The 16,241-nt window shown below is 40.3% G+C and overlaps 1 protein-coding gene across 1 annotated transcript in view; it reads right to left on the bottom strand.

Moving 5' to 3' along the window:
• snd1 (staphylococcal nuclease and tudor domain containing 1) overlaps nt 1–16,241 on the bottom strand; it is a 182,771-nt gene that overhangs the window by 163,395 nt on the left and 3,135 nt on the right. Inside the window, exons 5-9 of the mRNA XM_080491780.1 lie at nt 9,014–9,174; nt 6,724–6,815; nt 5,125–5,283; nt 3,382–3,488; nt 2,692–2,782 (exon numbers count right to left, since the gene is read on the bottom strand). Of these exons, the coding sequence (XP_080347906.1) occupies nt 2,692–2,782; nt 3,382–3,488; nt 5,125–5,283; nt 6,724–6,815; nt 9,014–9,174 (610 nt within the window). The remainder of the gene's footprint in view (nt 1–2,691; nt 2,783–3,381; nt 3,489–5,124; nt 5,284–6,723; nt 6,816–9,013; nt 9,175–16,241) is intronic.

Below are 16,241 nucleotides of genomic sequence, written 5' to 3'. Positions count from 1 at the left end.
GAAAAGAAAACCTGTACAGATCACCACGACGAGAGTACGTTCAAGTATTAGTGAGATGAGAGATCACACAAACCCATTCACATATTGCCTCCTTTAATGTTGTACTAAATTTGGTTGACCCATAAAGCAACACAGGTAATGTTCTTGACAAGCGAGTGACGACAGATTGGTAAAGGGGTTTACACCATGTCACCTTTTGTCCATCACCTCATAAGTCGATGGGTACTGGAGGGACAACGGGGGGGCGACTGGGAGATGGCCCACATCCTGTTCTGTGGTCCCAGTAGGTGTGTGAGGAGTGAGGCAAGACAGTCAAATAGGAAGATGCCTCAGCAGCACTGACGTGTGGGGATTGGACCTGCTGCGTCTCCCCACTCTATCCATCACTCAGGTAATAGGAAGTGAAACGTAGAGTGGACGCGGAGAGGGGAGGAGTGAATGATGATGGGATTGATGGATGGATATGTCCTTGTGAGAGTCAGTGCATTGCAGTGCCGGGCGCCGACAAATGTCAGAGGGACAAGTGCAGGGGCAATGACAGGCCTGAAAAACCCGAACCTTTCCATTATATACTTATCTTTACGAGAGCTCAACAAGAAGCAGGGTCAGCGTGGCGTTTTCCAAAGGAATTTTTTTTAAGTGTTGGTCCCACTGACATTTCAAGCCATCATAGATCACATTCAACGTCTTGGTAGCAATTCTCCCGAGTGGATAAAGCTGAAATTGCAGTGTCCCACAAGTTGCCTGACCCCAAAACAAAGTGACTAACATAGCAGCGGCTGACAGAGATCAAACTTTCTCTGTGGCTGCAGGAGAACTGGAGGACAAAGAAGCACCCTACAGAGATCAAAAAGAAGCATGGAGGTTTAACTGAGGGCAGCGGTGGTGCAGTAATACAGCAGCAGCAGAGACATAAAAAAAAACTAAATGACTGACTTGTCCCTTCATCCTGAAACTCTCAGCACAAACTTACACTTTCAGTTCTTAACCCTCGACCTCCTAGTTTATGTGGCTCTTCCTCCACGCGCAGTCTTTCCCTGAGCTCGCCATCAAATGCTCCCTCACTGCCACATCTAACCCGCTTTTATTGAAGGGGGTTCAGAAAGATCCAACAGCCGCTCACACCGATAGAATAAATGTTTTATCCTTTTCTCAAGCTTCTTGCTTCTGACTCAGGGAAAAAATATACATACAGCTTCTTTTCTGTGTGTGCAGTTTATCAAGTTCATTCTGTAAGCAGATTGCTAAAGTAAGACCTTTTATGTAACCCTTGGGCTCGCCTGGATTTTTTTTTGTTGTTGTAGGGTCTTGCAAGTTCAGGGCCTGAGCAGAGTAAATACAGACACAAGGCATACTTTAAGAAAGTATATAAGGTTGCAAGAAAAATATGCATCAACCATCATCAACCGAAGGGCAGGTTAGGATGCACAACATCAAGAAAATACTCCAATAGGGAACCACATTTAAAGCTGGAGTTGCTTTATAACATGATAGATGACATTGAGACTGACTGAGGCTGGGAATCTATTGCTGAAATGTATAAAGAAGTAAATCTTACTTTAACCAAATGTATGCCGACAGCCATGTGGGGCTGCACCTGAATGTTCCTAATATTAACAAAACTTTTCTCCTGAGGCCCTGACCAATAACGGACAGAGCTAATATCTTGTATTTTTGGCTTTTGGGGGTCATTCTGTGCTGCCGCCGCTGCCTCTGCAGCATACGCCAGCGATTTGGTCCTAATTTGCCTGGGGATCGCTTTGAGGCTGCTGTTAAACATTTCTCATACATCTACTGAAGGGCTGGTTTTTTTTTCTCTCCTATTTTTCATTCACAGGGGGGGGAAGCAAAAGCGGAAACCAGTGTCAGGAACATATAATTCGTGCAAAGCCTCCGAGTGCCTCTGCTTTTGCTCGGATGCTGAAAGAAAATTGGAAGTGCTGTGGCAGACCATCAAATGGTAAAAGCAAGAGAAATGAACTAAAACCAACTTTTATTCACGTTTGAAAAGGTGTTTGAAGTGGAAGACGTGAAGGCTGCTTCCAGGGACATGTGATGCAATCACATTCATATAAAAACAGCCCAGGGACCAAATGAGACCCGTCGCAGGGCTGAATTTGGCCAGCAGGATTATTTTGAAGTGTAAGAATTTGGCAGAAGACACTGAGGAATAGACATATGATAAGTTACTGCTATTCATATTTTGTTTAGCATTGCATCGGGTCCGATACTGCATTTGCATATAGAGGCTTTATGACATTTAATTAATACTCTTATCGATATTTGGTATCAACAAGTAGCTAAAGGTTACTACTTATATTTTTAAAAAAGTGGCATTGGTGCATCCCTATTTTTTTATTATTTTTTTTAAATGGGCACAATTATGACAAACAGAACTGTGCAGGAAGATGCTCCAAGGAAAGCTAAAATATCTAGAGAGAACTAAAATCTGGAGACAAGAAATCCTAGTTTTTGTCAATAAAAAGCATGAAATGTGAGCATTTTCAAAATGTACATCTTTGCACAAAAACAAAAGAAACATATGAAGATAGTGTTATTTATATGTGTACATTGATCTGGCCAGGCTGACACCAGTGAGTTAAATGGAGAAAGAAAAATGTCATTAAGCAAAGCGCAAAGAAGACCTTTATCATTGGAGTACGGCTCATAAACACCACTTGAACGCCTCACCTTGGCTACAAACTGTCTGTCCTTCTGGTCCAAGTTGGCTGTGGGTGCCACGTAGTCCTTCCATATGCGGACCTTGCGCTCTTTAGCAGATCTAGCCAGGAACAAGATGGACATGGGTCATGTGTCTGGACACAGAAGGTCTAGTCAAGCTTGAAAGGAATGAGTCATTTAGCTGGAAAACAACACTCATCAAAGTGAGAAAATCATGATTGGCCTACAGTCACAAGTACCACTAAAGAGAATGGACAGCATAAAGAGTCACATTATTTACTGCGATGTAATCTTAAATGCTTAGACTTGTACATGGAGATTTATTATTGAACGATTCTTTTCAGTGCAGAGAATTTGAATCGTCCGTCTTTATTCAGTCCGCCTCCTATCACATCCGCAATTTCCCAAACCAATTTATTCTGCAAACTGGGCTCCTTCATTTTTCTCTCATGTGAATAAAAAGAGGTATTTAATAAAGTATGGCGAGACTGTGTCCGCCAACAACTAAAACCCTCAATGATTTGTTGTCTTTGTATAATGAGAGACTTCTAGAAATATTCTTAATTTCCTGTTTTGGATTTTGTATCCTCAAGAATTGTGAACTATTTGATAGTTTGTATTCTTTTTAATCACGAGCAACACAAGCCTTATTTTCTGTGCATAACAAATTTCTCATTTGGTTTATCTTCAGTTGCGTACCGTTCAGCGGCTCGCAGTTTCTCTGCTCCCTGGGTGTAAACGGCCATGGACCAGTCCACGCAGCGGGCGAAGCCTTCCTTCAGCAGAAGTTCTGTAATGTTGCCATTCTGGCACAAGAAGAAACACAGACAAGTTTTAATTTAACTTGAATACTAAAACAATTCAGCAAATCAAGAAGCATGAAAAATATAGTTAAATGAGACTGAGAAATGACCCAGAACTTATTGCACCGACGCTTTTTAGTTAGAAATGTTGCCACTCAAAAAGAGAACGATCACAGTTGGTTGTTTTGTGACTTTGACAAAAAGAATATGTTTTATTTGGTATTGTTGTTAAAATTATTTGATCATTAACACAATTTTATGGAAAAGTTTCAGGTCTTTCATGAGGAACTAAGTCACTATTTTTTATTATTTGGATGTACGGAGAAGAAAGCTGTACTTCGACTTTAAAGATAAAATCTAGTGGGTTTTTTTCCTCAATTAATCTCATATTTATTTGTTTATTCTAGCCATTTCTCTTTTTATCTTTTAGTTACTCTATTCTCTTGCGTTTTGCAACGCTTTTCTATTGCCTATCAGAGGATGTTAAACAACGTCGTCACTCTTTGCCATATATATTTGTAAATTGCAATTTGGTTTAACTAATAAAAGAAAAAAATCATCAAATTGTTCCATAACTGCACAAATCACATTACTTCAAATCAGATCCAGGCCACTTCCAGAAATGATCTGAACAGTCGTGCCACGCTTCCCACGACTGTTGTCGTTGAACTGAGACGGGGATTAAAATCATGGCCCGGGGGAGGCGAGACGTGGCGAGATCACATCCAGATGATGGAGAAACTCAGCTCAGATCAATAAAGAGCTGACGTTACAATGAGTGCATTCTTCTTCTTTGGTTTGTCATTTAGTCAAAGCTTTCAAATGAATAGTCACATCCATATTCACTGCATTTCAGTGTCCACAGCGAATACTGTTGGATAGTGCTTTATGTATTTCATACATTATTTGCCCCATCTTAGTATCCCTCAAATGAAAGGATTGGGATTAAAGTATTTCTATTCTGTTCCATTATGTTCTATGGAAACTTGGCTAATACGAGTTCAATACGCTTTTTCCTCATATGTTTAGCCCAGGAATGTCAAACATTTTATTTCAGGGGCTCCATGCGGCCAATGTCATCTCGACTGGACCGGACTGATAAAATAATGTCATAACAACATTTAAATACAAACTTTAAAAGGTTTTTTTGTTGTTGTGGTGCAGTGTGTTCGAGATGAAAATGTCTGTATTTTTTGCATAAATTAAACATACATAAGGAAAACTGGGATACTTTCTGGTTCAAAATAGAGTGAAATTTCCAAAAACCGTCTCCTGTTGCATTATGTATTCAACTCACCCTGACAACATGACTTTGAGCAACAAGCTTTCATATCTCGGCTTGGGTTGTGAAATTTGTGGTTTGGTTGGATTGAAAACTCTTACAGGTCGGCTTTGGCCCACAGGAATCATGTTTAATGCCTCTGCTTTAGCCCATACCCACCTCAAAGCAATTAAATCAGGTCATCTGGACTGTGATATCCGTCTTAGAAGAGGTTTCTTTATCCACGTGGCTTCGTCCCAGCATGAACTGACGAAGCTACTTGGATCAAACCCTCTTCCAAGTGCAGTTCACCTGATTCATTTGCTTTGAGAATAATTTCAATAACACTGCCCCACCCGCTGCCGACTCCTGTTTTACCGGGTGAAGGATGGTGCCCAGTATGATCTGATTCGGGCAGCTTTCCAGAATGATCTGCACGTCTCGCTGTAGAAGCCGGGATTCGGTGAAGAATTTGGCTTCGGCGGCAAACGACTCCGGTGATTCTGTGCCATCTGCTTCCCTCTTGAATGTGGGGCACTGAGGACGTAAAAAAGAATAAAACGTTAACACGGTGAAAAGCCTCTTTCACTGATTCCATCTACATTTACAAAGTAAAGCACACATCTGTCTACAGTGAATTTCCAACTGAACGGTTTATTGAGCTTGCACTTTTCCAAGGGTCCAATATCCTTTCTTAAGCGACGTCACGTCGCAATACGTGCTATCAGTAATCTGCTTTTGAGCGTGGCAGATCGGCAGAAAGATGTAAGCACAACGGGCGAAATGAGAAGACAAGGCTTTGAGCAATGAGACAAAGAACACCTTGAAATGGAGGCAATATCTTCAAGTGGTGGATCAAAAAGATTAGTTATCGTGAGTGGTTCTTTGACAAAGAGAGCTTGGAGCAGAAGACTGATGAGGAAATTTAGAGGCAAGGATATGACAGGAAGCAGATATCTGTATTCACATGCATATTTTACAAGTACAAATTGTCATTGATATACTGAAGGGATAGTTGTTGATGCTTGGTGATATACATCCAAGCTGGACATTTTAAAAAGGCACACGGTTGCTTAATTTTAACTTTTTTTGAAGTTGCTACAACTATAAACTCATTTGGTGATCAGTGATCATGCAAATCAACCACCTGCAAAGAAATTATAAAACCTTGTGGGACCCACCAAACGCTAACGTCGCTAAAGATTCATTTTATTACACATTTTTTTACAGAAACATGATAATTCATTATGAAAATGGACTAATGGCAATAAAGTGCAGGTGAATTATGCATGCAGATGAACAAATGATTAACTTGATTAACTTTCAACAAAATCATTGTACTTTATAGTACTTTACAGCTGGCCTGTTGACGAGATTCTGTTAAGAAATCCGACAGTAAGAGGCAGAAAGGAAAAGTCCACGAATGTTCACAATTAGGGATGCACAATATTTATTGGCACAACATCAGGATCTGCCGATAAACACAAAAAAATTTAAATATCGACATGAAACGCCGATGGTAATGTGCCTTTTGGGGGGGGGGGGGGGGGGGGTGATTAGCATGTATCACGGCTCAGAGTGATTAATAACAGTAATTTTCTGCAATTTTGACACCCTGATGGACAGTCAAAGCAGAGCTGAAGGGCCACATCTGGCCGCCGAGCCTCATGATGCCATTATCAGTTTTCAAGAGCTTTTCATTAACATATCTCTTAGTTTGTATCAACTTATTGTCAGAAATGTATATCTAAATTTTTCAAGTTGAACTCTTTCTTTCTTTTCCGGTTACATGGTGTTGAATCCAGATCCAGAGCTTAAAGTGTCTGCTTTTGCACTGGATTCAGTTTGATCCAACAGCGATGCACAACTTGAATCTCCTGTTGTTATTGCTCATCATACATATGTAAATGTATTGCAGTTGTATCACATTTTCTATTTAACAATATGAGGCAAGTGCAGCAAGAGAGACGTGTTTACCTTCACACCAGACAGCATAACAGTGACCAGGTAGTAGTCGGGGAGCAGCAATGCACGAACAACACTGCCGTCACGCACGTGCTCGATTATGGCTGAGGGGAGGAAAAACAGTGTTTGACGGCAGATACGGGAGCTCTCCGGTTAGGGCTTGCTTATTCCAACACAGAAATTAACATAGATACACAGGGTGGACTTTACAAATAACACTGCAATCGGCCAGAGAATTGTAGATTTCTAATGCAGGAGTGCATCAGAGCGGCTTGAATTCAAAGCTTGAACATCTGTGATCAGCCCAAAACAATTACTGTGTTTAACTTAACCTTCCGGTGAAGGGAGGAAAGTCACAGCCTCCTTGACGGACAGCGAATCCCAGTCCAAGTGATACTTTGGCCAAAACCCATTTTTATCAAGCACACAGTGCTGCGGGCTCAGAAAGCTTCCTGGAAGCAGGAATAACCTTCTGTGTTACAAAGGCAAGAGCTGTGGTCCGTTTGAATTCATGTCGGTAAGAGAGAAGTTCGATGGTTTCCACACCAATTTATGAACTCCAAAAGTAGTAACATGTTCAAAGAAACTTCAAAAGGAATCCACTTCACTACTACCAGTATGACACGAATACTACAACTTTTTCTGTTTTTGCTTTTGAATGCATCATAAAAAGGAGGGAAAAAGATTTGAGCTAAGTTTGGGGAATTTATGACATTTTAACCTCGAGCAAAAATAAAGAAAATCTATTTTTTTAATGAGAGAAACTTTTTAAAACAGACCTGGATTCAATGAATTAAAGCCTCATTCTCCAATTTGATCTTGAGTGGGCCAGACTGGTAATATAATGCCATAATAACCTTAAAATCGGAATTGAAGTTTTTCAATATGATGAAAATATCAATAATTTCACACAACCAAACAGTTACTAATGAAAATCTCAAACATTTCACCCAATATTTTCTAGTTTTGTGTGTGCTTGCGAGTCGCTGTAAACAATAAAGGACCAGTAATAGTTAAAAAGTGTAATTTCAGAAGGGTTTTTTTCCCCATTTTTCAGAAATAGCTAAAATAATTCATAGTACTGGATTTTCCCCAAGTTTTGATGTGCTTTCGGTGTACATGCACAAAAAAATCTGTAAATATAAATATATTTAAATATAAAACGGAGTCATGCCTCTTAAACCACACCTGGACTCTTTCAGAGAGAAAACGTTTGAGTCTTTATATTCTTTAGATCTAAACAGGACTTAAACATCACTCTTTAGAGAAGTAGCTAAATTAAAAACTTGGACTCTTTAATCCCGGTGTAAACACATCTGGGAACCAAACCTTGGTTCTTTAAAAAGAGACCCAGACTTTTAACTCGAGCAGATGGAACTGTTTTATGCGGAGAGCAAAACTCTACTCAACAGAAGCATTTAAAACATCTGGATTCCTCAAATCACACCTGGAATTGGTACAACTCTTTTGTAAATGGCTTCTTCAAACTACAACAGGTTCCTTTAAGCAAAACTCTGTAAAATAAACTTGAATTCTAAGCATAATTATAAACTGACCAAATAGAGTTAAGGTTAGGGTTGAAAAAATTCAATGAAAAGGGTTTAAAAAAAACAACTGAATTCTTTGAAAATCTGTATGTTTAATCAAAATAGCAACACAAATAAACTGCTGGTGCATGTTCGTAAATGTTAACGTGTGATTTATGCAGGTCAACAGGCTTCAATTTAGGGACACTTGAGTTCAATGTGACTCAAATGAAATTCACACCGAAATACCAGTCTGAGATTAATTCTCTCTTTCTGTGGATATCTGTGTGCACGGTCCATGTATACGTCTGAGTGTTGATGTCTGTTGAATAGGTAGCATCGTCAGCAGATGAGAGGGATCAGTATTCCAGTTTTCAGCTCAATGCACATTTTGAAGCTCTTTTAGCTGAATAGCGGTTTCCAATTTGAAAGAAAAAAAAAAATCCTGAAAGTCTCATGAACGTTAAGAACAAGTAATGAAAGAATGAGGGAGGAAAAAAGCCGGCGCCCTGTTCATTTTCCCCCATTCAATTAAAAGGCTGGTGAAATGAGCTGGGCCACTGTTACCGGCAGTCATGTGGAAATAAATCGAGAGGCACATTAGACCTCGAGTGGGTCAGAGATGAGACGCTGATGGAATGAGCTGGTGAAGGATGACACACTGCGCGCCATTACGGGACTTAACGGGATAGTCTGGGGTAAATACTTTCGGTCCAAACAGCAGCATGGTTGCATTATGACGAGGGAGACGGCAGCTGATGTGATGCACGTTTTACCGTTGATGGGTTTCTGGTGCAAAGAGTCGACGAAGTTGCGGGGGCTCTCTATGGTGTACTTGAGGTCGCGGATGGTGTGTGCCCCGCCGCCCTCGCTCCACATGCCCTTCTTGGAAGCCTTTGACTGGTCCTCCAATTCGCAGAGCCGGGCCTGCTCTGGACTGGTGACACAAAAAAGAAAAAAAAAAAAGAGAGCGAAAGATTTAAGACACAATAAAATGTAGAGCTGCAAAGCACATTTTAAATGAGTGATAAAAGCAATAGATTGCTCTCTGGATAAGACGTGACTAAGAGCTAGCTAGGCAACTTTTTCCCCAGCACAACAGACTTCAGTCCATCTGAGAATTTTGTTTTTGTAACGCTGCTGTAAAAACAAAGTATGGAGGGGTGGGGGGGGGAAGTGGATTCTTGGCACGATTATTTCCTTCTTTCCAGGCCATCTCCACCAGGAGAAGTCGCACCGGTCGACACCGCAGGGGCAGTTGACTCCATCTCATCTAATTTTAACAGGCTGAGGCTTAAAAAATTTAATTTATCGCTTAAAATATGAAACCAAAATAAAATCTCCACGGAATCTATATAAAACTTGCTCCAATGAGGCAGTTGAGTGGCATGAAACCCGGCTCCTAAATAAACCCGATTTTGAAAGTTTCATGGGCAGCTCCTTCTCCAGCTGCAGCAGCTTCGGTTATATTTCACTATTAACCAGGTTGGGAACAGGCAACGAACCGAGATCAGGCGGCTTCTGAAGGTAATAAAACCACCAGAACAAAACCACTTATAGCTGAACCTGTTAACAAGCCACAATTAATTTCACACCCGTTAGGAGGGACGAGCCAGTAAATAACGAGAGGAAAAGGTTGAGATCCTGGAATCGCTCCTCGTTTTTAAGTTTGATATGATCATTTTGTTTTTGTGCACCACCCACTCAAATCTTCTGACAGAAAAACACACGAGTATAAGTACACGACAACAACTTGAATTTCCGTTTCAGAGAAGTTTAGAGTTTACGATGTAGTTAGCATGTTAGGCCACTAGGGGTGCAGTTTGTTTTTGGAATGAAACAACACAAACATGCACACAGAGAACAATGAGCTATAGACATTAACGATAGTGAGTACACAACCAAGTTGGATTGACTATAAAACCACCACTTTCCAGGAGAATACGGACTGGGGTGTGATCATTAATTTTGGTGACATATTTCCATTGACAATATTAAACTAATTAACTATAATTTGTGCAAAGTTTCAATTCAATATTTGTTCAGTTGACAGAGATCAGTCCTGAGCTGAAAATACGATGGGAGAGGTGTTGTCCTGACAAAGTACAATGGTGTATTACAGGAAAGCAGCTGATTATAACTGCTTTAAAAAATATATATGTATATCTGAGCGTCCTGTGAAGAGACGAAAATAATGTTTGACAGCTCCCTCAAAAGAATCCACGCAGCTGGCTACAAACGCCACAATTAATTCCACACTGGCACCCTAAATTGTGCAGTCTAATGCTTTTTGAGGGCCCTTGTACAACTTTAATTATTCAGAACTTCAAATGGCCAACAGGCTTTTGTTTTTCCAGGCGGCGGCGGCCCGATTGGAAAGGGAGCTGCGATGGTGGCTGGAGCTTTTTAAAAATGAACACTGTATAAACTCAATTTTTCACATCTTACTGCCTAAAAGACACCGTACACTTAACACAAGCAACAAAGTGGCTTTCAATTAAAACGCAACACACACACAGAGCCTGTTCTCCAGCTGTGTGTTCTTAATTGGGCGTTTGGACCGAAGCCCAAAACTCAGTCAAGTTCACTTTCCAAGTGTTTTTTTTTTTTATTCTCTTAGCCACAAACTTCAAATGAATAGAAACTATTTCTTGCTTACTGAGCAACAATAGTGCAACTTTTCTTTAAGAAGTCAATTGTGTTTAAGCTACTTAGGATTTAAGTACAGAACGGGACCGCGAAGCTAAAAATGTAATCAAGAAAAGCAGACACAGACCAAACAGCGATCAAGAGATTGCGATGATATAGAAATAACTTTGTGTGTGGAGGCAGATGATAGTGAACTTATCCGCGTCTCCAAATAGACGGGCCTCTTTTTAGGTCAGCAACACATTGCTTCAAATCAAAACAGATATTGATGGGGAAGCGAGCGCAACACTGAGCAAGACTGCTGGAGGAACAAGGGCCGAGCAGAGAAAACTTTCCAATTCCCTGATATTTGAACACGCCGAAGGCTACATCTTTCATCTCCATATGTCTCCCTTGTGCAACCCAAAATACTTTAGATACAAAAATGTTGAACCTCGGTGAGCCACTTTACTGCTCCCTATTGTCTGTGCAGTTTGAAGGGGTTGTGGGAAGTCGTGCTCCCCAGCGTACTTGACTGGAAGGGTTCTAGTCCCCCCCCACCCCACCCCACCCCCAGACATTTACACCCTTCAACCAGCCCTCCTCTGGGGCTGCAGTTAAAAAGGAGCAACGGGGGGGTTATGAAACAGTCGGTCACCATGTTAATGCGGCTCCCTTCTGCTCTGGTGGGTGGGCGTTATATAAACCAATCAGTCAAGCGCCGCCTGTGGGTTTAGTTTTTCAAAGCGAACGTGTAACACAGTGGAATCTGAGCGATTCCCAGGGTCTAGCCACCTCCGTAAATGGATAAACAATATTTTAAGGGCAAGCGGTCGGAAGAAGAGGGGAAAAGGAGAAGAAAAAAAACAAAACATGACTGACGAGAGCATCCATTTCAATCTCGACACCGAGGACATAGATTTTTCGAGAGTGCTCAGGTCAAAGCAAGGCTCAGATTATGAAGACTTGAATAGTGTTGTAATGTCTGCAACGAGGGAGTTTTCCTAACAAATCCTGTCTGGTGCTAGATGAGGACAACATGGCAACGCACAGCTGCAGCAGCCTTTCAAAGCCCCTTTGTTTTTTTAACTACGGCCTATAAATGTGCCTACAAACCAAATGGATAGAGGCCCGTGTTTAGGTGAGGTTAATGTGAAGGACCTCAGGGAAACGGTAAGCATGAGTGCATCCGAAAAGGGGAAAAATCCAACTTGAAGAAAACTCCTTCTCACATATATAACAAGTTGCAACACACAGTGGTCATAATAGAAACCTGTTTTTTAATGTTTTATCTGGCTACTTTAGAGAGATCCAAAAACGAGATACGAAAGCAATATTTAACAGATTCCCAAGGAGACGAAATACTGGGTCACAACTACATCCTCAGTCTGTTTCCATACTAAACTTTCTCTCTGCACATAAATGCGACTTGATTAGCTTTACCTCGTGAATTCACATAAACAGATTACGTTGGTAGTCTTACGTATATATGTCTGAACGATCGTTATTCCAGTGATGAAATAATGACCTGTCAGGTAAGTATCCCAAGGCACCCCCCCCCCCACAACGTTTTAAGTGAGAACGCATCGTTTTTGCGTTTTCATTTCAGAAAAGTCTCACGATTACCAGGTAACGTTTTAAAAAAAAAAATGGATGTTCATTTATACTGCAACAGCAGAAATGCTGAAAAGGATGTAGTTTTCATGTTGGACCACTAGTGGGACCCATTTGCTTTTGTGATGAAGCCAAACTCACAAGTGCGGAGAGAACATATGCTTCCGAGTCCAGGAGAGACTGGGAGTCATGGCATTATTATTGGTATTGTACAGCTAAATGATGTTCAATAACATCATAGTTCTTCTGCGCATGAGCAGAAGAACTATTATGTTACAGTCGCTGAAAGTGTGAATGCTAGTGTTACTATTATGCTACTCACTACAGTTGCATTTCACAAAAGTTGGTTTCCTTCCACCTACACAGAGGAGGAGCATTTTCAAAACACTGTGTTTTCAGTGGCGCCAAGCACCGTTGTCATGTAAGCGGCAAACCAAAGACACAACAAAAGTTTTCGTTCTCACTTGAAAACGTCAAGTAAACGGGGCCCAAGTCTCCGGGTGACACTTTAGGGCCGAGCCGCTCCAAGAACATCAGCTTTGCCTTTATGCATTTTCTGAGCGTTCCGATTTGTGAACTGGTTGACCGTGCGGGCGAGCAGCAGTGGGCTTCTGAACACATGTTTAACTGCACTGTCCAAAGCCACCGTCATTACCATCACCTTTGTAAGTATCATCACATCATAGTTAGTGTGATCAGAGTAGCCAGTCATGACGAGGAATGGTATTGGAGGCACTGAGGGGAAAACTCGGGCCTTAAGTCATAACTGAGTAATGGGACTCCTCTTTGGCCAAATGATGCCAGCTTACACTTAAAGCATCATTTACATTAGTGCTTGTTCTGGGCCATTGTGCAGAATGCTTGAAATGGGTCATTAGTGGCAGAATATTCACATCATCTCGGTTCATGTTGGAAGAAACAAATGTAGCAGCATGAGTCAAACCGCTTGTAGGGTGTGTAATGTGCAAATACTGCCACTGGGGGGGATATACAGTACTTTGTCTTATACCACTGGGTGTGCAAGTGTATTTAGGGGATTACTGCAGAAGGGCAATGTGGCAGAAAAGGGTTGCAGAGGGACGTGGTTGTAGCAGCAGGGTAATGCTGCCACCATCTGGGATACCGCGGCTCCATCTCAATTCTCCACAGTCTGCTAGTTGAGGGCTTCTGGAGATCACCCCACAGATTTACCACTGCGGTGCTAGTGGAAGCTTCGGCAAATGGGAGATTACATCACGTTGCCAAAAGTGGTTTCTCCTTCATATTCTCTACAGAGAATGTTAAGTTGCAAATCAAAAACAAGTTTTGACATTGCAGATTCCCATGGCACACAATGACTGTGCCAGTTTCTGGAGGGAAAAACATCTTAGTCACTAGTGTAGTGACACACCAAAGAGCTGTTGCACTGATCTGATGAGGGGGTTTTTCTGTTGTAGTTGAGAAAACATGAAAATAATTTGGGAAACAAAATGAAAAAAAGTCTATGATTAGAAGGAAAAGTCTGCTTATTAACAATTTAACTATTTTTTCAGTTTAAGAGAGCAAATGAACTACATACTGACTTTCTCTTTAATGAGAATCTAAATTATCGAACATACACCAAACACAGTGTTGTGTTAATTATACAAGAGCTTTGTAATGTTTGTGCTTATCAAATGAAAACACACCAATAAGGCTACCGTATGGAATTTGTTAGCGTTGAAAAGCAATAGCTAAAGCTGGGAGCAACATGTTTAAACCTTCAATCCTCTGAAAAAGCTGCAATGCGTTTCTGTTTCATGCAAAATGTTTAAAACGTGAAGCAAGCCGCAGAATGAGATAAAAACCAGCCCGGTTATTCATGCAGTATTAAGTTACCACAACGCTGTCTCATGAATTTGAATGAATATCTACACAATAATGGCTGCTGCTCCGCTTACCCACTGGAGCCAATCTGGAACATCGAGGCTCCGTTTACACAACATTTCAAGTGAAAACGCATCATTTTCCCCCAGACTATCACTGACTCCACACTGCCACCTAGTGCACCACAGAGGCATGGCTCTGGGTTGTACAGGGCGCCTTTTAAGGCGACTCCAACCTCCATCAACCAAATGCCAAGAAGAAAACAAAACAGTTTAGTTTCAATCACACTCCCTCATATTTCACATTCTCATTTGTTTTGACAAGCGTTTACTTTCTGACAATGATTAGGGGTACTGCTCTTTACATACTGGAAGATTATTTCTTCTGCAAGCTACAGAAATATTTATCCAGATCAGTAATGTGATAAGCAAATCAAAAAGCCATGCTTCAGGCAAAGTTCCTATGTAATTGTGTTGATTAAAAACATGATGAACTAATCAATCATTTTGTGATATTTTTAAACCAATATTAAAAAAAAAAAAAAAAAGGTCTTATTTAGTCTCAGTCTTAAATATCAGTGGAGTTGGCTAAAGGTGATGGACAAAAAAATGCTCCTTTTGAAACCATTTTCTGTGCAGAACTCATTAAATCAGGGTGTCAAACTCATTTTAGTTCAGACTACACACTCCAGTTTCATCTCGAGTGAGCGGCACCAGTAAAATTATAATAACCTTTAAATTGGAAAGATTTTCAACGACTTTGTGCAAAAACGACAAGGGGGTTTTCTACAATGTAATCTATATAAAAAAAATCTAATGCCAGCAGTATTATCACTGGATGCCAGACAATATATAATAAAGTGGGCATATCTATTTAATGTACCACCTAAATTTGGATTTGGACATTTCCAGGTCCAGATATTATACACAAACCCAACTACAAGTGTTCTGATGAATAACAATCTCCAAGTTGTTGATTAGAGAGAGATCTACTCGCCAGGGATGTGTTCTTTCCACGATGTTATTCATGTTAGCGTTCGGTCCCCTGACAGTGACAATTAGAGCAACAGGCAAACATACCAGGCTTCCTAATCAGACAACAGGAACCTTAAGTAGCCCTATATGCTGAGGTTATCCTTTTAACAAATCTGGCTGTCAGTATCCCAAATTTGATGCACAAGTTTTTCTTTGTTGTGGCGCAGAGTATCAGTGATGAAATTGTTTATTTTCACACAACCAAATAATTGCAACTAAAATGACTACAATCTCAACATAAAGACAGTTTTAATAAAACCTTCTTGTGGAAAACTGTTGCATTATGCATGTTTTTACAAACTTTACTTTACTAATGCTAGTTAGCCAGCATCGCTGATATTTCAGCTCGGGTCTTAAGTGTTTTTCCGCCTTTTTTTTTTCTTCAAATCTCTTTTTTCTTTGAATTTTTTTACTATTTGCTTGGTTTGATTGGAGCCTCATACGGGTTGGTTTTGGCCCACAGGCCTTATTTTTGACACCTTTTGCATTAGATGCCTACTTATGTTTTTGTGACTTCATGCAGAAACAACAAAATATAAATAATATAAATATCTTATAGATGAGCATTGGGCATGCCACAAATTTAAAAAAAAAAAAAATATTTGGCAATCAGTACAATAAATACTAAATGGATTTTTATTGATAGCTGGATTATTTTCTGAAGTTTGTTTTGTGATAAAACAATAAATGATTTACAGACTTTCTATCATCTATCCTGAATATTTTTATTCACAGAACGTGGAACAATTTGATGGAGAGAGACTAAAGTTAAAAATAAATAAATAAAAAAATCACAATAAACCATTGATGTTTTTATATTTTTGGAGTTTTGTAAAATGTGATTTTGAAAATAAATCCCAATTTAGGATTACTTGCAGTATGC

Source organism: Lipophrys pholis (assembly GCF_963383615.2).
Source record: "Lipophrys pholis genome assembly, chromosome: 22".
In the NCBI taxonomy this organism is placed as follows: Eukaryota; Metazoa; Chordata; class Actinopteri; order Blenniiformes; family Blenniidae; genus Lipophrys; species Lipophrys pholis.
This window is presented reverse-complemented; position numbering and strand designations above follow the sequence as displayed.